Source organism: Ursus americanus, chromosome 29 (genome assembly GCF_024610735.1).
Source record: "Ursus americanus isolate L20-20 chromosome 29, mUrsAme1.1.p, whole genome shotgun sequence".
NCBI lineage: Eukaryota > Metazoa > Chordata > Mammalia > Carnivora > Ursidae > Ursus > Ursus americanus.
In genome coordinates this window covers 32,893,267-32,918,446 of record NC_142155.1, presented here as the reverse complement: position 1 = coordinate 32,918,446, position 25,180 = coordinate 32,893,267, and the positions used below count along the sequence as shown (strand labels likewise).

At 53.5% G+C, this 25,180-nt stretch overlaps 2 protein-coding genes across 4 annotated transcripts in view; both read left to right on the top strand.

The window, feature by feature from the left end:
* The first annotated feature begins 5,361 nt into the window (after positions 1 to 5,361).
* On the top strand, positions 5,362 to 14,960 carry SRF (serum response factor). Its single transcript, XM_045800913.2, has 7 exons — positions 5,362 to 6,199; positions 7,832 to 8,098; positions 9,664 to 9,925; positions 10,489 to 10,608; positions 11,663 to 11,854; positions 12,227 to 12,303; positions 12,527 to 14,960. The coding sequence occupies exons 1-7, from the start codon at positions 5,690 to 5,692 to the stop codon at positions 12,620 to 12,622; spliced, it is 1,524 nt and encodes a 507-aa protein (XP_045656869.1). The 5' UTR covers positions 5,362 to 5,689; the 3' UTR covers positions 12,623 to 14,960.
* A 585-nt stretch (positions 14,961 to 15,545) lies between these two features.
* The window catches only part of CUL9 (cullin 9), a 36,981-nt gene continuing 27,346 nt past the window's right edge, over positions 15,546 to 25,180 (top strand). For 2 of the 3 annotated variants that reach the window (XM_045800938.2, XM_045800928.2), the window contains exons 1-9: positions 15,546 to 15,655; positions 17,320 to 17,923; positions 18,483 to 18,637; positions 18,966 to 19,475; positions 19,937 to 20,072; positions 20,221 to 20,414; positions 20,673 to 21,078; positions 21,487 to 21,679; positions 24,320 to 24,527. In XM_045800938.2, coding sequence (XP_045656894.1) covers positions 17,329 to 17,923; positions 18,483 to 18,637; positions 18,966 to 19,475; positions 19,937 to 20,072; positions 20,221 to 20,414; positions 20,673 to 21,078; positions 21,487 to 21,679; positions 24,320 to 24,527 — 2,397 coding nt within the window. In that variant the 5' untranslated portion in view covers positions 15,546 to 15,655; positions 17,320 to 17,328. Of the gene's footprint in view, positions 15,656 to 16,008; positions 17,924 to 18,482; positions 18,638 to 18,965; positions 19,476 to 19,936; positions 20,073 to 20,220; positions 20,415 to 20,672; positions 21,079 to 21,486; positions 21,680 to 24,319; positions 24,528 to 25,180 lie in introns of those variants that run through there. The other variant, XM_087857111.1, reaches the window with a different exon arrangement.

Here is a 25,180-nt window from a genome sequence, read left to right as displayed (position 1 = left end):
AGTAGACACTGGCCTTTCTCTCTGGTTCACGGAGCAGTGGAGAACATGGGCTCAGAGGACGCAAGACCACCTCTTGACCGTGTGACCCTGTGTTGCTCTCTGACTGCCTGCTGCTTATTCTTTGCTGGCTGGCTTAACCCTCACACTCAGGGAGGGAGGGTAGAAGGCGGGAAGGGGGGACAAGTTAGAGTAGGGTTGGAGAAGGAGTTAATGATGGAGTCAGGGCTCTGAATCCCTGTAAGACTCTCGGAGGGAGCAGAGCAGTGGTGCTTGATGCCTCATCGATGCCCTTGTCGAGGGCACTCAACTGGTTTGATTCTCACCCCTTTGTTAGTTAGACCTGGTGTCATCAGTCATACTCTGCCTTATTCCAGTAACTTCAGCCTGGTTCCCCAACCAAGAGAAGGTAGTCCATAACTCAGCCTTAAGTCTGAAATTCCTCTGGTTCCTTCTGTTCCTCACCACGCTTCTCAGTAATGAAAATAACAGCTAATATTTATTGGATACGTGCTTTACAGCAATGACTTGGCCAAGCACTTAACATGCATTCTCTCGTTTAATTGCCACAACTACTCTAGAGCCAGATACTATTCCCATTTCTCAGATTAGGAAAGTGAAGCTCGGGTGGTCAGGTAGTTTCCCCAAGGTCGCAGTGCTAGTAAGTGAGCCACTTACTTGTAGATACGTAGTGTGTTATATCCCTCAGATGTGTCGGAGTGAAATAACCCAAGAACAAATTTTCTAGAACATTGTTTTTCAAAGTGTGGATTGCAACCAGCATTCAAAAAAGAATGAAATGGGGGCGCCTGGGTGGCTCAGTCAGCGAAGCTTCTGCCTTCAGCTCAAGTCAAGATCCTGGGGTCCTGGGATTGAGCCCTGTGTTGGGCTCCCTGCTCAGCAGGGGTCTGCTTCTTGCTCTCCCTCTGTGCTCTCTCTCTCTCTCTCAAGTGAATACATAAAAAATTTTTTAAAAGATTTTATTTATTTATTTATTTGAAAGAGACAGCCAGCGAGAGAGGGAACACAAGCAGGGGGAGTGGGAGAGGAAGAAGCAGGATCCCAGCGGAGGAGTCCGATGAGGGGCTCGATCCCAGAACTCCGGGATCACGCCCTGAGCCGAAGGCAGACGCTTAACGACCGCGCCACGCAGGCGCCCCAAGTTTATAATATTTGATACATGTTTGTGTTTCTTGGATTAGGTCAGCTGTTGGGGTGGTGATGGTGTATAATAAGCCCCCAATCTCAGTTCTTAATTTATTTCTGTCGCACATGGATCTGCAGGTTGGCGAGGTTCGACGGATCTTGGCCAGACCTGGCAGAGTTGAGCCGGGCTTGGCTTCAGGCTGTAGGTCTGGTCTGGGTCTACTCTGCGTCTGCTCCCCAGAGCATGCTCTCCCGCAGTGGCAGTAACATAAGGGCTCCAGCCAGATCCCGCATGGACGGATGTAACCGCGTTTTATCTGCCAAAGCAGGTCACGTGGTCGACACCAGTAGGAAGTGCTGCAGAGCACGTGGCAAAGGATGTTGGACGTCTAATTCCACCCACAGGGTGTGAACATCTAATTCACCGTGAGCTGTGATGTCACATGATTTCTTACTGTGGGTTGTGCTCAGAAGTACTAGGAAGGTGCCGCTGTAGGCCAAGCGCTAAGCCTTCTCACTCCCGGTCTTCCTTAACCACTCGGGCCTGGCTACGCTGCTCCGCACATCTACCTTCAGACTCCCCTCTCTGGACTTTGGTGACGGTACGCCATCTCCACCTTCCGCCTGGCTGCCCCAGAGCTCGCCGCTCTGGATTCTCTCCTTGGCTTTGCTCTCTCCGTGTGCCCACCGTCAGGAATGTCCTCTCACCTCGCCGCCTGTGGCTTCGGTGTGGATAGTTCCCAGAGCATTAGCTCCAATTCTAGCTTCTGCCTCAAGCTGCAGACACACACTCCCCATTTCCTGCGGGACGTTTCCCACTGCGCGCTTCCTGGGGCCCTTGCTGAACTCCCTCTCACGACCCTGCTTCTCCAGCTAAGTTCGCTTTTTCCATCAATGGTACCGATTTGGGGGTGATAGTCAACCTTACTCCATCCATCATGAGCCCTCCTCTCTGGGCACCCCCTTCCCTGTGCAGCCCATCACCGAGATCCATTTATTCTACCCCTACCCTGTTTCTATCTTTGCTTAATTTTAATTTCTATCTTTGCTTAATTTTAAAAGATAATAATGATCAGGGAAGAAATCAAATGGTACAGACAGGTATAAAGCAAAAAAGACACTCCTCTCTCTCCCACTCTACTCTCCAGTGGGAAGCACTAATATTGTCTGGAGTGTTGCTTTCCAGACTTTTCCTGGGCACACTGACTCAACAACCTCTTTTCCTTCCTATTCTCTCTAATGCTGCCATCACCATTGAGATCTCTTCTCTTCTCCACAAAGAGTCTTTGTGTCAAGGTTAATTCCAAATGCAAACACTTTTAGAGTGGTAGTTTTGGGTTTTCTTTTCTTTTTTCCTTTTTTTTTTTTTTTTTTTTTTTTGGTGATAGTCATTTTTTAAAGCAATCCTTAATTTTTGTTCTGGTATAACTTGGGTGATAAAAATCCGGAGAAAGATAGAAAAGTCACGGTGGGAATGGTGTGGTATCTGGGGCATCTGGCTGGAATTCTGATGCCGCTCTGGAGGTCCTTCATGGTCTGGGGTGGACATGAGCTCCCATCTTCCAGGGGCCTACTGTGATACAGGCCTTATCGGAGAAGCACCAAACTGACATTCCAGAGAGGCCAGGCAGGGCACTTATCCGAGCTCAGTGAGCGGTGTGGAGCCTACAGCGAACCTGAGAGCCGAAGTCTCTGCTATGGCCACCACTCAGCCCAGCTCCAGGCTAGAGTGCTCTTGTGGGTGCAAGACCTGGAGTTGCTAAAAACTTCAATATGTCAAAAGAATCCAGATTTTTATGTAAAATCTCCTGATTTGAAAATACTATATGGTTCAAACGAAACACATCTGTGAGCCAGTTTTTGATTTTTGCTTTTATTCCCATCAACAGGTTTGGCTCCTGAACCTGTAGTAATCCAGTCTGATGTGGCTGTAGCCACCCCCCCACACACCCCATGGTGACAAAGGATTGTGAAAATGAAGCCGTCCCAAGCAGGCAAAGGAGCTGGGGCACTAATACTGGTGTGCCATGGCCCAGGGGTTGGGTGAAATGGGAGAGGTCAATCTATTTGAAGGGAAACAGAACTGTGCTCATTCCACACCCCATACCCAGTGCACGTGGCAGACAGTACTGTCCTCTGGGGTGCCACTGCTAAGGGTTGTCGGTCCTGCATGGGTCTAAATTAGGGGTCTCAAAAAAGCCTTTAGAAGTCAGGCAGGAGCCAGCCCAGGGCTGTGGTTGTAAGACTGCACTGCTCAGACAGATCACAGTCCCAAGCACCTTTTGTGGCCCCTAAAGCTCTTCTGGAACCTATTTATGTATTTGACCTGTTCTTCCTCTTGAGCTAACACATTCCATATGTTAAACTACCTGTTATGTAGAGTAAATTAGGAAAAGGGGAAAAAAAAGCCTCTTTGAACCTATTGGGAAATGTGGAAGAGGAGGGCTCTGAATTCCTGTAGTTAGGGGTCTGACGAGCATATATATACACACATTGGTTCTCACAAATCACTTGAACATACCTTGTTTCAGTATTTCTCAAAGTCCTTGGACTATGACTCACAGTAGGAAATGCAGTTGACATTGTTATCCGGTACACAGGCACATTGAGCCATACGAAATTGACCATATGCTACCCTCTGGACCTATAAAATGGCCATTTTATATGGTTCAACCTAAAAATAAAGCAAACAAAAGTTTTATGCAAAAATATTTGCCCTTGTGTTTTGTAATACTCATTAATTTATTATTTTAAATGCTCATTGTAGTACACTAAATTCATTTCATCACCACTACCACTAATGGGTTACAACCAACAGCTTTACTTAATCTTCACAAAAACTTTTAAGGCAGGAAATCATCATTCTCCCATCCCCTTAAAGGCAACCCAGTGTTTATCCCAGGGATGAGGTTATTACCCCAGTAGCTCCTATTATTCACTGGCCACTTACTCTAGCCTTTTTCTCATTTAATCTGCATTAAGAACCCAACATGGCATGGGTACCAATAATGAGGAATGTAATGGCATTTGGAGAGGTCAAGTACTTGTTTCCAGGCACAGGGCTAGAAAGAGGCTGATACCAGATTTGAAAAATTTCTGTAGGAGCAAAGCGCAAACTATTTTCACGGCTTTGGAGCTGAGACCCTGACCCACACCCTGAACCTGGGCTTTGCGCCGCTCCAGTTCTAACCCCCACCCCCAAACTATGGCCTATCCACAGAAGTGTGTGTGTGTGTGTGTGTGTGTGTGTGTGTGTGTGTGTGTGTGTGTGTGACGCGCTGCGCTGGCTGGCTGGCTTGCTTACTTGCTGAAACTTTCTGCCTGGCCCTACTTTTTCCCAGGCTTTTGCACAGGCGGTGGGGTGGGCATTCTCCTCGGGACCACCCCCTCCCCCAGCCCAGCCCGCAGCTGGAAGTCTTCACTGATCTTCATCTCGTCTCCCTGCCCCCTTCGGGGACCGGGAGGCCGACTGTCTCCCTCGGTCTTTTCCAGATGTCCGTCTGCCAAAGATCCCTCCAGTAGAGAGGATGATGAATGAGGACCGGGGAGCCGGCCTGGTGGGAAAGTGTCGTCGCCTTGAAAAGAGAGGGAAAGGGAAAGGAAGTCGGGGGGAGGGGAAGGGTTGGAGTCGAGCGGCGGGGAAGCGACGAGTCTGGACACCGGGGACCCAAGGCTCCTCTGCGCAGCCAGTAAATTTGTCTCCCTCAGGAAGGCGTGGGGACGTGCTCCAATCCCTGTACTCCCTTGGAATTTAGGCTGTATTATATCATTGACTGCAACCCGGCACAATCCACTCAGGGACTACCCTAGTGTTCGCTTCCAGCCTTTCCAGGGCCGGGTTCCCAGCGCTGCTCTCATTCCGCCGCAGGACTACGCTCGGGTCCACTCCCAGGCGTCCTCTGCTCAGGTCCCTCCCAAATCGACTATTCTCCAGTCAGGGGGGGCGGAGTCGTACCTCCTCGCCTGTTCCTTTAAGAGGCCTCGGCTCCTCCCCTTTCGGAGTCGCCGTCTGACGCGGGATGACAGCAGCGAGTTCGGTATGTCTATGCAAATAAGAGCTCCCTGTGGGCCAATGGGAAGCGGAGGTGCCGGAACCGCGGACCAATGCGGAGGGGGCGCAGGGGCTCACCATATAAGGAGCGGCCTCGCCATAAAAGGAAACATTGTATCTCTTTATATGGGGGGAAGGGTCGGGGGATCCCTCCGCCGCCAGCGCGTGGTCCCGGCCCCCTCCACCCGCCGTCTCGGCCGCGGCCAGCAGCCCCTGCCCCCCGGGGGACGCTGACGGCCGCCGGGCGCGCCGCCCTAGCATACGGACAGGGGGCGCTCCGCGCGGCCTGGGGCAACCCGGGCCACAGGGGCAAGAAAGTGAGGGCCCAGGTCGGCCCGGGCGTGCAGGGGCCCCGGGTTCGCGGCGGCGGCGGCGGCAGCGATAGCGGCTCTAGCAGCAGCGGGAGTGCCGGGTTGAGCCGGGAAGCCGATGGCGGCGGCGGCGGCGGCTCCGATTCCTCGCTGACTGCCCGTCCGCCCTCCTGCATTGAGCGCCATGTTACCGAGCCAAGCTGGGGCCGCGGCGGCGCTGGGCCGGGGCTCGGCCCTGGGGGGCAGCCTGAACCGGACCCCGACGGGGCGGCCGGGAGGTGGCGGCGGCGGCGGGACTCGCGGGGCTAACGGGGGCCGGGTTCCCGGGAACGGCGCGGGGCTCGGGCCGGGCCGCCTCGAGCGGGAGGCTGCAGCAGCAGCGACAACCACCCCGGCGCCCACCGCGGGGGCCCTCTACAGCGGCAGCGAGGGCGACTCGGAGTCGGGAGAGGAGGAGGAGCTGGGCGCGGAGCGGCGCGGCCTGAAGCGGAGCCTCAGCGAGATGGAGCTCGTCGGTGGGCCCGAGGCGGCGGCGGCGGCCACCGGAGGCTATGGGCCGGTTAGTGGCGCGGTGAGCGGAGCCAAGCCGGGTAAGAAGACTCGGGGCCGCGTGAAGATCAAGATGGAGTTCATCGACAACAAACTGCGGCGCTACACGACCTTCAGCAAGAGGAAGACGGGCATCATGAAGAAGGTACCGGGCCCGGAGTCTGTCCGGCCACGGGGGACCGGGAGGGTGGGGACACGCAAGGGGAGCCCGGGAGGAAGGCAGAGCCGAGGCGGAGGTGAGAGGCGGCGAGTCCGCAGGAGGTGTGTGGGAGGGGATGGCTGTTACCCCGGGAGGGCGAAAGGGGAGGGGCCGCTGGGGAAATGTGGGGAGAGGGGAGATGCCAGGAATGTCCAAAGAAGAGGAAAAGGGCGCCGAGGTGGGAGTGACGGGCGCGAGAGAAGAACAGGGCCCTTGTGGAGTGAACGGGTGAAGAGTGGTAATGGGAGGCTGCTCGGGAGGTGAGACGCGGGGGTCACTAGATCCAGTGCCTTCTGGTGTTCCGGGGAGGGTGCCGGAAAAGCAGGGAGCCAAAGGGAAGGTATGGAGGTGAAGAGGCTGGAGCTCTATAACAATGAGCCAGCATGTGTGGGAGGAAGGTGGGCACCACAAGAGTAGTGCTGGCTGGAAGGACGGGCAGGACTGATGACCAAATGGGGCTCAAGAGCCCCAGGTAGGGGAACAGGGCAGGAGAACTGATGCTGCCCTAAGGAGCAGGGACTTAGTCCCACGATGGCCATGTGTCTTCCTTCGCATCCACTGGAAACCGGTGCACTGCCCGCAGGACAGCCTTCAGGACCATCTGCCTTTGGGACGAGTGGGATTTCCAGCCCCAGAGAGAATCTGTGCATGGAGTTTGGGTAAAGGCAGGGAGGTTTGCAGAGGTATCTAGAAATTCTTCCTCTTCTAGCCAGTAACCCAGTGAAAATGGGTGAGGAAAGGAGCCTTCTTGAGGTGTAGAAGATGTGGGAAGGGATGGAAGCAGATGAACGGGGAAACAAGAAGCTAGAACCCTGGGGACACGGGCTGGTGTTTATTTCTGCCCCATATGAAAACCAGAGCTGCTTTCAAGGTGGGTTGTGGAACTTTTTTGGGAGTAAGGAGGCCATCTGTGAGGACACTCTTGAAGGTCCCCTCCCTGGGCTCATGGCAGGGTAGTAGTAGCTGCTGATCTAGCCCCCATCTCCCATCACTCCAGACCCTGTTGCATCAAGACAAAGAAAGAAAACCGCTGGTAGCACAGTATTATAGGGCATAACGACAAAATGGCAACAGGTTAGGACCTATGCAGTTTCTGGGAAGAAACATGGGACAGTTTAGAACTTATGTGACCCCCTTATCCCTAATGTCTTATGGGACTTCCAGTAAGATAGCAACTTTATTCTGTCTGGTTCCTATGACAGTGAAGAGTGTGTGGGTGGGAGCCCTCTCTCTGAGGCTCCTGGCACCGAGCTGTATTCAGGAGCTACCTGGGCCCCTCGGTGTCCCCTGAGGTTATACATGCTGTCACTAGGGGGCTGTGACTCTTTGCTTGGGCTATCTGCAGGTCAGTGGCTGCTCCTCAAAGGAGGCACAGGGGTAGTTTTTCTGCTCTGCAGCTCTCCTTCAGATATTTCGATAGGACCCTCCCCCTTGCCCCAGTCACTGGAGAGGAAGGTCGCTGCGGGGGTGGGGCAGGGGCTTGAGATCACTGCGTTATTTCCTCTCTTCCCTACTTCCCAAGGAAGGTAGAGAGAAAAAGTTTGGCTGACCTACCCATCTCCTCCCCCCTACCCCCAGGCCTATGAGCTGTCCACGCTGACAGGGACACAGGTGCTGTTGCTGGTGGCCAGTGAAACAGGCCATGTGTATACCTTTGCCACCCGCAAACTGCAGCCCATGATCACCAGTGAGACTGGCAAGGCACTGATTCAGACCTGCCTCAACTCGCCAGACTCTCCACCCCGCTCAGACCCCACCACAGACCAGAGAATGAGTGCCACGGGCTTTGAAGAGACAGACCTCACCTACCAGGTGTCGGAGTCCGACAGCAGTGGGGAGACCAAGGTGTGTTTGGGTCACCTATCTGAGGGGAAGGAAGGGGAGGGACTTCACCGGCAGAGAGGGGAGGGGATGGGTGCCTCTCTCCCTCACTCAGGATAGGTGCCCACTGATGTGGAACGGAGCGGGTTAGTGCCCCTCATCCTAGGGGACAGGTGTCCATCCTCGCCATCCTGACAGGAGGCCGGCCCCCTAGATAAGCGGGCGGCCTCCGTGCCCTTATAAGGCCGGCTCCGGCTCCAGGCCGGCCTCCCGCCTGCAGCCCGCCCGCCTGGCAGGGCCCTTGCATTCCTCCCGCCAGCTGTCTCCCTGCTGGGGGCGGGGGCGTAGCTTAGCCCTGCCCTCGCGGCAGGCTGGGTTGCCAGGGAGTAGGAAGGAAGCACTTGTGGGCTCCAGGGTCCTGGAAACCCAGCACCGTAGGCAGGCGGGCTGGTTGACTGGGCTGGAGACTACCTAACTAGCCAGCCGCCTACCTCTTCAGGATGTCCGGGCCCGGGCACGTTTAGGGAGTGTATTCTCGGCTGCTAGGGATGCCGGCCCTAGTTACGCCTCCCCCTTCCTTTTCCCGGTAAGGAGAGGGGGCGGGGCTTCCTCCGTTGCTTCTCTGGGGAGCTCCTCCTTCCGGGTGGCCCTTCACTAATGGGCCAATCAGAAGAAGCGGCACTGTTTGCCTTAGCAACGCTTTCACCAATCAGGGGCTTTGAGCTCGGCTGCCTAGCAAACATCCCGCGCTGACCCACCCCCAGTATTTGAACCCCCTCAGTTCTCTGGGCTTGGTTCTCAGCTCGTGGCTTCCTCCTTCCCCTTCTAAGAACAAAGGCTCGTCGAGGGGAGACTCAGTGCTCCAGGTTCCCCCCCTCTTACCGGCATATCATCTGTAGTTGCAAACTCTTTAAGCAGTAGGGCTCACTTATTCCTGGGGAATTTTGCTGGAGGAATAAATTCCTTTGGTAGTTTAAATCTTAGGTATTTGGCATGAGTGCTTAATTGCCAAACACCCAAGATCTCTCTGAAACCCTAAGTTCCCTGAAAAACTCTTGTCCCTACCTCAGAACCTGGCAAATCAGAGCTGGAAGGATGTTTTTAAAAAGGACATAGTAGCCCAGCCCCCTCATGTTTATAGACCAGGAAAACTGAGGCCCAGAAAGAGGAGGTGATTTCCCCAGGATCACACAGATGGTCATCGATAGAGTCGGGAATAGACCCCAGTGTCCTGATTCCCCAGCCAGGGTGATTACCATGGCCCATTGCGGCAGAGAATTCAGGGAATTACCATCATCATCATCATCATCATCACCGTAAGAGCAGCAAATACTTATTTGCTCTTTTTAGGTGTCAGGCACTTTATTTATGTTCACCTGTTAATCTTCACAACACCTATGGGCTAAGTCTTCTCCTTTTATGGACAGGAAACTCAGTAACTTGCCCAGGGGTCAGACAGCAGGTAAATGGCAGAGCTGGGGTTTGAACCCAAGCGCACTGGTTCCAGTCTGTTCTGTCACTCCCCACAAAGCTTCTGCAGGGGCAGGGTCTGGTAGAGGCTCACTGCTGCATCTTTACTCTGGGTGTAGGACACACTGAAACAGGCGTTCACGGTCACCAACCTGCCGGGTACCACCTCCACCATCCAAACAGCACCCAGCACCTCTACCACCATGCAAGTCAGCAGCGGCCCCTCCTTCCCCATCACAAACTACCTGGCACCAGTGTCTGCTAGCGTCAGCCCCAGCGCTGTCAGCAGTGCCAATGGGACTGTGCTGAAGAGTACAGGCAGCGGCCCCGTCTCCTCTGGGGGCCTCATGCAGCTGCCTACCAGCTTCACCCTCATGCCTGGTGAGTCACAAGGGGGCAAACTGAGCATGCCAAGAGTGGGTTGAGGGCTGGCACAAGGGGAACCTCTTTCCTTGCTCGGAAGGAAGGTGGACAGGGGTCAGCCAGAGCCTGAGAGAAGCCTCTTATGTCCCGCTGGCAGGCATGCCCTTCCGCACTGGGACCCCTACTATCCTTGTCAATAAGTTTCAACCATACCCGCTGGCCTTGTCCAGACAGCCCAGCCCTGTGCCCCTACTGCCACAGGGACAATAGACAGCCCACCACTTCCCTACCTTCAGTGAAGGACGGGGCATGTTCTTGTTGGTTCGGTGCCAGCTCCTGTATCACCCAAGGAGGCAGAGGCAAGGCCTGGAGGGGGAGGAGTTGGGAGGGGCAAGAGCAGAGTGCAGAAACCCTTGGAGACAAGATTCAGGACGTGAAAAGCCTCTTTAGCTCCCAGGAAAGATAGCTATGGGAGTTGGGGAGCAGTGTGGCAGACCCTGGGCCTGGGGGTGTTTGTGGGTTTTTGGTGCAGATGGTGGCCGGGTAGAACAGCGCATGGGTTAAGTGTCTGTGTCTTCTAGGTGGGGCAGTGGCCCAGCAGGTCCCAGTGCAGGCCATTCAGGTGCACCAGGCCCCACAGCAAGCGTCTCCCTCTCGCGACAGCAGCACAGACCTCACGCAGACCTCCTCCAGCGGGACAGGTATAGCTCGAAGCCCTCCCCTCCCTGCCCCGCCTCCTTCATGAGGCCTAGCAGCAGGTGCCCAACAGTACCCCTCCTATAACTAAGGTCAGAGAATTTCTTAACGTGAAGATGGAGGATTTTGGCTTAACCCTTATCCTAATCCTTATGGGAAGGTCAGGTGAGGATGGCTGGGTTTGGAACCCTGTCCTGCGGTAGGGCTATGGATTTTAGGAAAAAATTAGGGACCACTGGAGCCGCCCTTCTCCTCATTCAGATGAGAAGCTGGAGGCCCAGAAAGGAGAAGCTACTTGCCCAAGGACACATGTTTGCTTAATTACCAGGAAAGATTTATAGAGCAGTTGTCTCCTTGGAGGGCATCCTAGGTTTTGAGGAGCCGTAATTCCCCTTGGTGTCTCTAGTCATTTCAGAAATGATGAAACACTTTCAAAAAAAAAAATTACTTTTCAGTTTTTGTTATTGACAACCTTATTACAAAAGATATGGCCTATGGACAGAGGACTGGCATCACCTGGGAGCTTGATAGAAATGCAAACTCTTAAGTCTTACCCCAAATCTGCATTTTAACAAGATTCCAGGTGACGTTATGCACATTAACCCTGGACATTTAACAGATGAGTTTGTTAGCCACACGTTTAGGAAGAAGGAGGAGAAGTGTGAACAAATAAAAAATGGGATGATGGAGCCTCCTAAAAGGGGAGTATTTGAAAAATAAAATAAAAGGGGAGTATCTGAGTTTCCCTAGAGTGGGTCGGTCAGTCATTGCAATCCTTGTTTCTCCCAAGGCCTTATGGTCTTGGAACGAAGAATTCAGCAGATAGACATTTAAATAGTACAATGTAATAGGATACAATTAAAGTTTGGTGCTCCTATGTTCAAGAAAAATAAGGCTTTTCTTAGTCGATGACACAGGGAGCAGAGGAATGAATCTTATCGAGCTTTTGACCTGGGCAATGGCACGAGGGCTCTGGAGCCCTGGAGTTCCTGGAGGTGGGATGGGGGATATTAGTAGGAACCAGGGCCAACCTCCCTAATGTGTGTCTGTGTTTGCCAGTGACATTGCCTGCCACCATCATGACGTCATCTGTGCCCACAACTGTGGGTGGCCACATGATGTACCCTAGTCCCCATGCGGTGATGTATGCACCCACCTCGGGCTTGGCTGATGGCAGCCTCACCGTGCTCAATGCCTTCCCCCAGGCGCCATCCACCATGCAGGTGTCCCACAGCCAGGTCCAGGAGCAAGGTGAGCTGTGCGGCGGGGCTGAGGAAAGGAGGACCATTTCCTCCCTTACACACCCACATGCTCAACTGAGCCCCCACATACACACCTAGATGGACACACTCACATACCACATACACAAACTAGGCTGCCCGCACATAGCCCTACACGCGCACACACGGATGCTTGCACGCATCCTTCAACACCCACGCTGTCCCCTGGGGTACTCACGCACACTTGAACACTTACATCCGCATGCACACGTGGGCACATTTGGACACTCACCCTTGGGCACTTGCATCTGAGACTTACCGGGTCACTTGAGCATTTATCACCACTTCTCTGGTACCTGGAAGTTCCTCTTGAGCAAGTATGTCCCGTGGTTTCCCACTGCAGGTGGCGTTCCCCAGGTGTTCCTGACCGCGCCGTCTGGGACAGTGCAGATCCCTGTGTCTGCAGTGCAGCTTCACCAGGTAGGTGGGGGGGCCCCCTTCACCTCACCCCAGCCAGCCAGCCATTTCTTTATCTCGACCCTGGGCATTCCATTTCCCCACGGGTCAAAGCCAAGATCCCGAACCAGGAGGCCCGTCCGTTCTCCCGGTCAGGCCTGGGGTGGACAAGCAGGCAAGCAGGGGGGAGCTCGAACTGCCTGGTCAGTTCCTGCCCCCTCTTCCTTACACACCCCCTTCCCTCCAGATGGCTGTGATAGGGCAGCAGGCTGGGAGCAGCAGCAACCTCACCGAGTTACAGGTGGTGAACCTGGATGCCGCCCACAGCACCAAGAGTGACTGACCCGCCCTGCCGCCCTGGACAGATGGCCCAAGGGGTGGCACCACTTATTTATTGTTGCCTTTTCACGTTTTCTTTACACACACGTTGACGGGCCGCAGGAGGGAGGCAGGGAGGAGGAGTGGGCAGCCACAGGACTGAGCCCTCTCACTCCAGCCAAAGAAATGGGCCAGCCTGCCCTCCCCCCCATCCTCCCTCACCCTCCCCTCCTTCTCTCGCTCCACCTCCCATTTTCTGTTGATGGTGGGGCTGTCCTCCCTCCTCAGACTCCCCTCGCCAGCTTGGCTCCATGTTTGCCATGAGTATTAGCTTATTCAATGGGACCGTGCCCCACCTTCCCACACACAGGCCTCTGTGGGACTAGGCACCGTGTTCCCCCTGAGGAAGCAGTTGGGGTCCTCTCCCAGCCTCCTTGCTGACCGCACGTCAGCACTGTGTCTGTCACAGGCTGGGTAAAAAGAGCCCTACCCCTGCCCCTCAGGGAGTCACCTGGGGAGATGGGGCTTCTTCCCTCACGCCGCCCCGTTGTCCCTGCCGCTCCTGAGAGCTGGGCCTGCGCACAGAGCAGGTTCCCGGGGCCAGCTGCCCTGCCCTGCCTTGCCGATCCCCTCGGGACCCCAGGGACTCCTGGGTTGGAGGGAACCATCAGGGTTCCCTCTCACCCTGTCTTCCCCCCTCTCCTCCCAGCTGCTTTACTTAAAGTTGATTTTGAACTTTTTATTTGAGGAGACGAAGTGAAAACAAATCTATAAATATATATTTTTAAAATATTTAAACTTTTTTTTATGGCGTTTTTCTCGTCCCCCTCCCTGCCCGAGCTCCCCTTCCCTGGGGAGCCCTGGGGCTCCCCGGAACTGGCTGGGCCTCTGGGGACAGAGCCACCCCATGAGCTTGGGGCCCGCCAGTGTGTAGGGGAGATTCTGGGATTGCCCGGTCCTGGGTTGTTTCCAGGAGAAAACCGGGGGAGGGGCCCTCAGGCCATGCCCCAACGGGGTGGGGAGGGTGACCCACGGCCCTGGGTCTCTTTTTGCCCTTTAGGGCTGTTGCAAGGGAGAGGGAAGAGGGAGACCAAATGTGGGGGTGGGGGTGGGAGGGTGTCAGGTAGAGGCAACTGACTTCATCTGTGCCGCACGCATGGCGTTGCGGCCTTGTGCTCCCCCAGGCCTGCAGCTGCCTGGGGCCCAAGTTGCAGTGAGCAGGGTGGGGTCTGGGAGGGGGTGAGAGGCAGGAATGGGGGTCAGAAAAAAACGGGAGCAGCTCTTGGGCTGAGTATAGAGATAGGGGAGCCAGAAATGGGCAGCTCTCCCAGGGAGTGAGCAGCTACTGTAACTTTTTTAAATTAAGACAAAAAGCCTTGAAGAAAATGACTTTATTTTTCTAAGTGTAACCTCAGTATTTATGTAATTTGTACAGGGGCCGTGCCCTACCCCACTCTGCCCCCTTTGGGGTAGACCTTGAGGACGGGCTAGCATAGGGGGAGGGTCTTTTACCCTGTGTCAGAGCCTACCATCACCCCCTTTATCCAGAAAGGGAGCTTTTTCAGAACAGGGCAGCAGTTGGGGTGGAGTTTTATTAACCCCTGTGACTGCCTTCAGGAGGAACAATCCTGCTTCTGTGATGAGGTGAGGGGGTGGGGGGAGTTTTTGCGCACAGCCTAGTTATCAAGGGGATGATTTGCCGACGCGTTTGAGAACCCCCGTAACCTCTAACCCCCATTGCTGTCTTGCCTCAGTTTGGGGTGCCCAGATGGAAGTCACCATTCTGGGCTTTCTCCCGGAGATGGCTGGGGCTTATGGGTAGCTTACAAGGCTGGGGCATGGCAAATCAGGGGCCAGAGAGTGGGGGAGCTTGGGACTCAGGTCTGTAACTGCCCAGCCCCCTTTCTCTGCTCTTGTTTCACTCCACGATCACTCACTCACTCCCCACTCCCCCACCCAGGGGAGGAGACTGATGAATTCCTCCTCTCCTTCCCACAAAAGACAGACCCAGTGAGTGAATCAGGCAAAGTGCTTATAATGTGTGTTGTGTGAGCGTGGCCTTGGGAGAACATGTGTGCGTCAGGGATGAGGTGGCATTTCTATGTGCAGCAACCCTTGGTGTTTCCCTTCCTTGGTGGCTCTGGAGTGTGTGTGTGTGTGTGTGTGTGTGCATGTGTATGTGTGTGTGTGTGCGCGTGTGTGTGCCTGAGTGTGTGTGTGAATGTGGAGTATGTCAGTGGTTTCTACTTCCCCTGGGATGCTGACCCAGGAATAGTGGACATGGTCACAGTCCTATGTACAGAGCTTTCTTTTGTATTAAAAAAAAATACTCTTTCAATAAATGTATCATTTTTGTGCACAGACTGTGGGGTCTTTGCCTCCGTTTTTCCGCATAGGGAGGGAGGGAAGTATGAACATGAATCAAACCCCAAACATTGCTCTGAGAAGCAAGCCTGGCTGCCTGATGAGAACAACGGCAAAGCTAAGGGGTGCTTTGGGCTGTGGAACTCTGCGGCTTAATTGAAGGAACATTTCGGGGAGCTGGAGCCTTTGTCCTTGTGCATGGCTTTGTTAGGTTTTTAGGCCGACACAGAGATGAGCAATTTTAATTAATAGGAAAAGTGACTCAACCAATCCAAAGCACTGCCGACGGGTTTGGGAAACTCATGGCCACGTGACCTAGTGAAAACTCACAGGACAGCTCCAGGGTTGGGAGTGTAGGTTTCAGGGGGATGGGGAAGGCCGACCCGGGGAATGCGAGGGGGGGGCTTCCAAGGTGAAGGAGGGAAAGGGCTACGTATTTCTGCGGCGAGGAGCAACGTGAATGTGAGCGCGGGCTCCGCCTCCAGCGCGCCCGGCGCGCAGCGGCGCGGCCACTACGCATGCTCCACTCGCGCGCCCTTCCGCCACGCTCGACAGTGGGCCGCGGGGGCCCCCGTAGAAGCTCGGCCGCGCCCGCCCTGGCCGTGTGACCCGGAAGGGAGCTGCTGAGGAGGCGGGGCCAGGACGGCGGGACCGGCCGCTGGCTCCCAGCGAGGGCCAAGCCGGGCTGTGGGAGGTGAGAGGAGAGTCCTGCGGCGACCCGGTCCCTGCCGCGTCCCTTCCCGCTCCCTGACCCACTGTCCCTGGGGCTGATGACGGGAGCCAGGTCTTGCTTTCCGAGATTCGCCCCGTCCTGTCAGCCTCCTCGGACTGCGCCCCTCCCCACCCCGCCCCCCTAAAGCCGTTCCGCTGCCCTAGTGGCCTCCTCTGGCACCCCTGATGGTCTGCAAGCTTGGGCCTGGCCTTGCTACCTGCGTGTACCTGCTGTCTCATCCCCAGGTCCAGACCTCGCCTCCACACCTCAGTTTACTGCTCCTATTCTAGGCCCATGATAGTTCCCCCTCTCGCCCCCCCCCCCCCCCCCATTTATGCCTCTCAGTTGTTTCACTTCACCCTGCTCATCCGTTGTCCATCGCCACATCACCCATTACCTCCCGGTCTTGCCCCCCTCCCCCACTGAGATCCACATCCTATGTTTACCCTCCTCTCCATACCTTTCTTCTGTCATCTTTATCCGCCCCTCCACTCCTACTCTCACCACTCCCCGGTTGCCCCCATACCTTTTCATACCACACGTACCTTTTCCTGATCGCCAGCATAGCCGTCTTCCTATTCCCATTTATCATTTTCCGGCTTAATAACTCAGTTTATCTGAGGACTGCCCCTCCCTTCTCCAGCTAAGAATAATAATATTAGATTGTGTTTAGGGAGCTCTCACTGTGTGCCAGTGGCTGTTCTAGGTGGTCTAATACATGATCTTACTCAGTTTTTACAACAGCTTTACAACAGATCACCATGTTGCAGAGGAGGGAACTGAGGCTCAGAGGTGAGGTAACTTGTCCAAAAGTACTCATGGAGTAAGTGAAAGAACCAGAATTCAGGTGCAGCCAGAGTCTCACCTGTGCTGTATTGCCTCTCTAACGTCTTCACCATCTCCTGACCTCATTTCCTACGAATCAGCTGCATGATTACCACCTCCATATATATCTACCTGACTCAGACCCTCACCATACATACAACTTATGTGCCAGGTGGGACCTGGTCTTTTTTCTTATAATTTTATCTGGCCCCCTCGGCCCCTCTCCTGCTTACAATTCCCTGATACACTTTCCCCGTCCAGCCATCCGGATGTGGGGGCCCACCGCCCAGCCTTCTTTCGTCTCTATTTTACCTGCCATGGCCCGTTCCTTTATATCCATATTCCAGCTTTACGCTGTCGTTTTTACTCCGTCTCCTGCCTCTTCTCCACCCTGACTTTCCGCATTTGTTCTGGCTCCGCTGTCTTCCATGCTGCCGTCCTGCCTGCTCACAACTATTATCCTTCTAAGTCTTGACCTGTATCTCCCGGCCGTCCTGCTCTTCTGCCCAGGCTGTGCTACTTAGCTGTCACTCTTACTGTGACTTTCTTGTTCTTATCCCCTTTCATAGCCTCTTCCATTACTTAAACCCCTTCATTTCATCCTCTTGCCATTTCCACTGCATTCTCCTTCCTTCTAAATCCCAAAATATGTTCAAGTTATGTATTCCGTCCCATTCTTGGCTTTTTCTCTCTGGTCTATAAATTCCACCACGCAGCCTGCCAGTCACCCTGCACCCGATCTGTGTCTCAAGGTTCTGTCCTCTCCATGTAGTCTTTTCCCTTGCCCTCATTGCCTTTATCTTTCTCCTTGTGTGTCCCAGGAGGTCAGGATGGTGGGGGAACGGCGCACCGAGGACCTCATGGTGCCCTTGGGGCCTCGGCTGCAGGCATATCCTGAAGAGCTTATTCGACAGCGGCCTGGGCATGACGGGCATCCTGAATACCTGATCCGATGGAGTGTTGTGAAGTGTGGGGAAGTGGGCAGAGTGGGTGTGGACGAGGGCAAGACAGAGCACATCCTCATGTGGCTGTCAGCCCCCGAAGTCTATGCCAACTGCCCCATGCTGTTAGGTGAGCGGGCACTCTCTAAGGGACCTCAGCATGAACCAGCTGGGTGTTCAGGAAGCTTTCCCCGAGATCCAGGAGGTCTGGATGACACAGCAATGGGAGAGATGGAGGCTGATGTGCGGGCGCTGGTGCGCAGGGCTGCCAGGCAGCTGGCAGAAGGTGGGACCTCGAGCCTCACAGCTGCCGTGCTCCACACCATCCATGTGCTCAGTGCCTATGCCAGCATCGGGCCCCTCACTGGGATCTTCAGGGAGACAGGAGCCCTGGACCTGCTCATGCATATGTTATGCAACCCTGAGCCTCAGATCCGTCGGAGTGCGGGCAAGATGCTACAAGCTCTGGCAGCCCACGATGCTGGTAAGAGACAGCCAGGGGAAGAAGGAAAGCACTGGAGAGAATGGGGCCACCAGGAGTAAGAACAGAAAGAGGAGGGATGGCCCAACTCTGGAAGAACACCTAATATTTGGTGAATACCAATTCATTGCCAAAAAAAAAAAAAAAAAAGAGTATACATTAATAAACTATGACAGGTATATAAATAGAATAAAATAATAGTACCCAGTTTATCTGTCCATTCTCAATGCAGTGGCAGAGAAGAGAATAGAATTGGTTTATATTTTTAAACGGTCAGTTGAGATTTATTCGTTGATTGTGAAATCAGTTTGGTGGGTTACAACCAACATTTTTTTTAATGTAAAGTAACTAGTGGGTAGCACTTAGTAAGGTAAGTTTTGTAGCATTAAGTATATGTTTCAGTTGTATGTGTGTATGTTTGTATCGGGTTAGCATGTAAAATGTATACCTTACTGTGAGCCTCTGTCACAGAGAAGTTTGAAAGCCTCTAGGGTAGGGGATAGGTACTCTAGGAAAGGCCTTGGGGATTGAGGAGAAGATACAGATTGGGTGTGGATTACAGGGAGTCGGGCTCACGTCCTTCTGTCACTGAGCCAGCAAGATGGCATCGAGCAGCACATGGATTTTGACAGCCGCTATACTTTGCTGGAGCTGTTTGCAGAGACCACCTCCTCTGAGGAGCACTGCATGGCCTTTGAGGGCATTCATCTGCCTCAGGTACTCTGGCAGCTATGGGGGAAATGCCGTGTACAAGGCCAAGGGCATCGCTTCTGAAAGCGTGGTTCAGAATTGTGCACAGCACCAGAGCCACTGGGGGAGCTTGTTAAGAATGAAGGGTCATGCTTGCTTCCCCACTCAGAAATTCTGAGATTAGAACCCAGGAATCTCTCTTTTAAGACACTCCTTGTGTGTTCTCTAAATCACAGTTTGAGACCTTCTCAAGTGTGGGGATAGGCATTTACGTTTCTCTGTAGAGGATGATATTATGGGGAGAGGGGCTGCAGCTGGGAGAAGATGGACCTCCACTACCGACTGTGTCCTACAGATCCCAGGAAAGCTGCTCTTCTCCCTGGTGAAACGCTACCTGTGTGTCACCTCCCTGCTGGATCAGCTGAATAATAGCCCAGAGCCAGGGGCTGGAGACCGAGGCTCCCTGTCCCCAAGGGAGTTCGGCCAGGAGAAAAGCCGGGGGCAGCGGGAGCTGGAGTTCAGTATGGCCGTGGGCAACCTCATCTCAGAGCTGGTGCGGAGCATGGGCTGGGCCCGGAACCTTAGTGAACAGAGCACATTGCCACCGCGGCCGGCCCGGTCCATCTTTCAGCCCTGCATTTCAGGCCCTAGCCTTTTGCTCCCCACCATGATTGCTGCCCCCAGAAGGCAAGAGCGGGCCTTCCGCCAACGCTCTGAATTCTCCAGCCGCTGTGGCTATGGTGAGTACGTGCGAGAGACGCTGCAGGCCGGGATGCGAGTGCGCATGCTGGATGACTACGAGGAGGTCAGCGCTGGGGACGAGGGCGAGTTCTGTCAGAGCAACAACGGCGTGCCCCCTGTGCAGGTGAGTGAGTGTGCGTGGGGGGCGCTGTTGGGGATCTAGCTGGGGGAGCATAATGGGGGCTTCCATGCAGGGGGCTCTGACAGGCCACCCACGGAGAAAAAAGGTGGTCAGCAGTGGTGAAGGGCTTGGGGAAATTTGGAGGGCTGAGAAAACGGGGTGGGCTGTGAGGCCAAGCCGAGGCTCACACCCAGGAAGCAGAGGTGCTGCGTGGAGACACTCCCTGCACCCCTACCCGTGGAGTTGGCTAGGAGGGGTGTCAGAGCAGAGGCCGGCAGGGTTAGGAGATGAGGGGCAGGGCCCACCCCATAGAGGAAGGGAGACTTTTGCTATACAGGGGCTTAGCCAGCTATGCATCTGAGGACCATGTGCCCCCGCTCTGGGCCCAGCCTTGTCCTCTCAAGCCTGTACCACCCAGGGCTCAGAAGCCTATTCTTGCCTCTTTCTTCCTCCCTCCATACCAGGTCTTCTGGCAGTCAACGGGCCGCACCTACTGGGTGCACTGGCACATGTTGGAGATCCTGGGCCCTGAGGAAGCCGCCGAGGATGCGACTTCAGGAGCTGTGGAGAAGGGGGCAGGAGCTCCTCTGCTGGGCACAGGTGAGCCTTGGAGGGCACATGGACGGCATGTGTCTGAACAGAGGAGTAGGACTGGGACTCAGCCACTCCTCACGAGGAGCTGCCCCAGAGATTCAGATATGCCCTCTGTTCCCATTGGACGCTGACACCCCTATTCCTGTATCCTCAGCACTTCCCTCCTGGGACTGGAAACCTGTGGATGGGCTCTACTCTTTGCCGTACCTCCAGCCCGAGCCTCAGAAGAATGAGCAGTTGGGCTACCTGACCCAGGCTGAGTGGTGGGAGCTGCTCTTCTTCATCAAGAAGCTGGACATATGTGAGCAGCAGCCAATTTTCCAGAATCTTCGGGAGAACCTGGATGAGGTATCCTAGGCTTGAGATACTTGGGTTTGTCGTGGGTTTGGAGGTGGGATTCTCTAAGGGAGTTCTAGATAAGGGGGTACTTAGGGGGAGTCTGGAGCGAGAGATTAGAGTGTATGAGGGGGACCTGCTGGGGAAGGAGACAAGTGCTGTGAGGTCTGGTATGCAAGGCATGGCGGGAGGCGGCCACCCTCTCTACTCCTGTCCCCAGGACCTTCGCGTCTGCTTGTCCCTGAAATGCGCACCCTCTTCTGTTGACAGACCCTGGGTGACAAGGCCCTGGGTGACCTCTCCGTGCCCGTAGAGATGGCTGAGGGTCTGCTGCAGGTGCTCAGCAGTCGGTTTGAGGGCAGCACCCTCAGTGACCTGCTCAACTCCCAAATCTACACCAAGTACGGGCTGCTGCCCGATGAACTAAGCATCTCGTCCTCTTCACGAAGTCACTCCTGTACCCCAGATCCAGAAGAGGAGTCCAAGTCGGAGGCCAACTTCTCAGAAGAAGAGCATGAGTCTCCCAAAGCAAAAGCTGAGCCCCCGAAGGCAGATGCAGAACCTGCCAAGGGAAAAACTGAGCCCCCCATGGCACAGAGTGATTCACAGCTGTTTAACCAGCTTCTGGTGACTGAGGGGATGGCTCTGCCCCCTGAGATGAAGGAGGCAGCCAGTGGTGAGTCAGGTGCTGGGAGGGGAGGGCAAAGAAGTTGGAGCAAGTCCTGGGCAGTCGCCACAGAAGTAGTCAGGGTAGACGAGAGCTGTGGACTAAGGTTGCTGTTGCATGGGGAATGCTCTGGAAGCATGCATCCATCTTCCTTCCTTTGACCTTGAGTGTGTCTAACCAATCGCTGCTCCCTTCAGCATCCCTGGAAAAGGAGGCTCAGCTTTCCAGAATATCTTCATCTTCAGTGTTTGGCTGTTAAATCCCTCACGCAGAATTGGAAAAGCTCTGAATGCAAGCTACGGGAATGAATAATGTATTAAAATATCAGTAGGATAACTGGGCTTGACCTTTAAAGACTTCCAACTTGGAGGAGCCTCAATTTTTTTTAAGCCACTACCTTTCCCTCACCAATTTCAGAAATGGCAAGAGGCTTGCGGGGTCCTGGTCCACGCAGCTCCCTGGATCAGCATGTGGCAGCGGTCGTGGCCACTGTGCAGATATCCAGCTTGGACACAAACCTGCAGCTTTCAGGGCTCTGTGCCCTCTCTCAGGCCGTGGAAGAGGTCACTGAGCGGGACCACCCTCTGGTCCGTCCCGACAGATCCCTGAGGTTAGTTAGAATGGTGGGGAGGGAAGGGGTTTTGGTTTAAGCTGCCAATGTGGGAGAATGGTGGTAGGGAGGGAAGGAGCTAGATGAGGAATTTGAAAGGCTGAGGGTGAAAGAAGGGTCAGCCTGAGGAGCAGCCCGGCGGGAGGATGCAGTATTATAACGGAATATTATAATATCCTTGGAGGACTTCTTACTCTGTGTCAGCCTCTGTGCTTAAAATTTTACATGTGTTCTCTCATTAAATCCTCCTCTCTGTCTTCCTTCCTGAGGAAGAGTTGGTGCTATCATTGGTGAGGAAACAGAACTTTGGAAAATTTAACTTGCGGAGTTTGACAGCAGAGCCAGGATTCAAACGTAGCTCTTTTGGGCCCTAGAGCTTGGCTTCTTTCCTTCCTTCCTTCCTTCCTTCCTTCCTTCCTTCCTTCCTTCCTTCCTTCCTCCCTCCCTCCCTCCCTCCCTCCCTCCCTCCCTCCCTTCCTCCCTTCCTCCTCACCCAGTGTGGGCCTCAAACTCATGACCTCAAGATCAAGAGTCACACACTCTTCCGACTGAGCCAGCCGGGCACCCCTGAGTTATTTTCTTCTTTTCTTTTTTATCGCCTCCTATTTTCCATTTTCAGAGGTTCTTTTTTTTTTTTTTTTAAGATTTTATCTATTTGACAGAGAGAGACATAGCGAGAGAGGGAACACAAGCAGGGGGAATGGGAGAGGGAGAAACAGGCTTCCCACCGAGCAGGGAGCCCGATGTGGGGCTTGATCCCAGGACCCTGGGATCATGACCTGAGCCGAAGGCAGACGCTTAACGACTGAGCCACCCAGGTGCCCCTCAAAGGTTTTTTTAAAGTCACTTCTTAATTACACAAATGATGTACAAATACGTTCTCATTTTAAAAGATTTGGAGAATGTGAAAGAGCATAGAAGGAAAAGACAGTCCCTTTCCGCCACTGTTGTCAGTCTGCTGTGGATTCTTCAGACCTTCCACAGATTTATGTTTCTTAGTGTGTTTGGAAATAGAACATTTTCTGAGTTCGTGTTTAAATCTATGTAATCACGCAACATGTTTCTACAACTTTCCCCCACACTCAGTATGTCTGAGAGGGCTCTCGATGTCCGTCCACATAGAGCTGACTTTTTACTCTCACTGCTGCATGGGACTCTGCAGCAGATTATCTCCAAGTTCAAGTACAGTGTTCTCCTGGATCTGTTTTCCTCACGTCTGCCAACACTGCATATTATCTTTTTTTTTTTTTTTACTCTATCAGATTGGCAGAATTTTAAACGATTGGTATCTCTGTTTTAATTTCTTAGTTCTAGTGAAGTTAAGCATATTTGCATGCATCTGTTGTGTTTCTTCTTGTATAAATAATCTCTGCTGATCCTTTGCCCATTTTTTTAGGGGGGTCTTTGTTTTTTCCTTACTGATTTGTAGACAATCTGGATATTAATCTGTTACTTATGTTTCATATATCTTGCTTGTTTTTTTTTCCAAAATCACATTAACTCTTTTCTGAATATGAAATAATATATGCCTCCTATTAAAAAAATTAGAAAATTATGAAGATAAAAATTATCTGAAAACCCTTTGCAGAGAGAGTCACTGTTAACATTTTGGTAAACATCCTTACTTATATTTCTATATCCATTCATATATACGGCCTATGTGGTATTAACTTGTTTATAATAAATCCTGGCTACAGAAGGGGATTTATATCTGAAGCACATCGGATTCATGCTGTTGTCATCCTAAAGCTCATGAGAAAAGACAAAGACAGAACTTTCCCAGGCCACCTCCTCAGGCTGCATCTCCGTCACTGTGGAGAGAGAGAATGCCAGTTTTTTCCTTCTTGAGGTGCTCAGTGTGATCCAGGGGCTCTGGAGCCCTTCTTCCTTTCTTCGGATCAGCATTTCCGTAGGGCTGTCTCTGTCCCTCACATTGCCTCTCTCTTAACCTTGTGGAACAGCGTCTTTCATTGTGCTGAAGTTTTAGAATTTTAGGTTAGAATATTTTTAAACTTTTTAATGGCTTCTAGGTTTTGAGTAGGTTTGCTCTATTCCAGGATTAGAAAAATATTTCCCTTTATTTTTTAAATATTTTAAAATCTGTTTGCAGGGTCCCTATGCTGATGGAGGGAGGCAGAGTCCCAGCTGTTTCGGGTGTCCCCACTTCATGGGTCGCATGGCCCTTGCTGTTCTCACTGGCTGGGATGCCACCCTTAGCTAGCGATCTGTATCTGCCCTGTGTCATTTCTTAGCATTTTAGTTTTCACGAGTTTATATTTTGATAACTAGCACACAAGTCTCCCGTTCTTTCTTTCTAAACATTTCTTGACTCTTGCATATTTTCTCATCCCATGCCTGGGTCTCCCTGTCCTGTGTTTTCGTAAAAAATCTTGTAGGCATTGTGATTAGGATTACATTGACTTTATAGATTTATGTGAAAAGGTGAGCCAGAGTTTGTGACCGTTTTGCCCTCCGGCCTCCTTCCCACGGCAAGGAGCCAGAGGCAGTTAGCCTGCAGAGGAGCGTAGGTTGGAGATAGGTTGGAGAGGGGTGGGGGCGATGGGTCTTGGTGGAGAGGGTCGGGCGGGGAGTCGGGCGTGACTTTTGGGATGGGGAGCGCCAATGTCTCTTCTCTCTAAGAGAGAAGCTAGTGAAGACGCTGGTGGAGCTGCTGACCAGCCAGGTGGGAGAGAAGACGGTGGTGGTGCTGGCCCTGCGCCTCCTGTACCTGCTCCTGACCAAGCGGGAGTGGCGCCCGCTCTTTGCCCGGGAGGGCGGCATCTACGCTGTGCTGGTCTGCATGCAGGAATATAAGACTTCCGTCCTGGTGCAGCAGGCGGGGCTGGCGGTGAGTGGGCTGGGCCTGGCGGGAGAGCTCGATGGGCAGGAGGGGCACGTGGGGGGCTGCCGATCTTGAGGATGTGCTGTGGCGATTTAGACCAGGGAAGAGACCTTGGGATGGAAAGGCACAGGTGGGTTGAAGGTTCCGGCGGGACGGTCTCAGAGATTGAGTGCGTGTTTGGAGAAAGGGAGAAATATATTTTTAAGAATGACTCCCAGGTTTAAAAGGGAGCAGCAGAGGGGATGTGGAGGCCATTTACTCAGTGGGGGAATGTGGAAGGAGGAAGAGGTAGGGGAAGAAAATCTGGAGTTGAGTTTTTAGGTTTGTTGAATTTCCTGAGTCTTTTGAGTTACAGTGAAGCGTTTGGTTAGAGACTAATTTTCTGCACACGACAAAGTAGTTTTTTACCCTTTGATCCGAGTGGTACCCTTACGTAGAAAATACCCCCTCACCAGATGTGGGTGCCTTGCCACCCGGGCCTAGAAGATGGGGAAGGGGGGCCCCATTCAGGAGAGCTCACAGAAGAATTGGCTTCCTGACTACTCTAGACGTGATTGCTGGCTGGTAGGAGGTGTGGGTAGGCTGTGCTCTGTATAGCCTCCGGTGCCTGCGGGGGATGGGTAGGCCGCAGCCTGAATCAGTTCTGAGAATGGATTCCT

Bases quoted from the DNA above. Each gene is read 5' to 3' on its own strand.
- SRF (XM_045800913.2), top strand. From the start codon at position 5,690: ATGTTACCGAGCCAAGCTGGGGCCGCGGCGGCGCTGGGCCGGGGCTCG. The intron at 6,200-7,831 runs GTACCGGGCCCG...CCCTACCCCCAG, and splicing joins AGACGGGCATCATGAAGAAG to GCCTATGAGCTGTCCACGCT. The intron at 11,855-12,226 runs GTGAGCTGTGCG...TTCCCACTGCAG, and splicing joins CAGCCAGGTCCAGGAGCAAG to GTGGCGTTCCCCAGGTGTTC.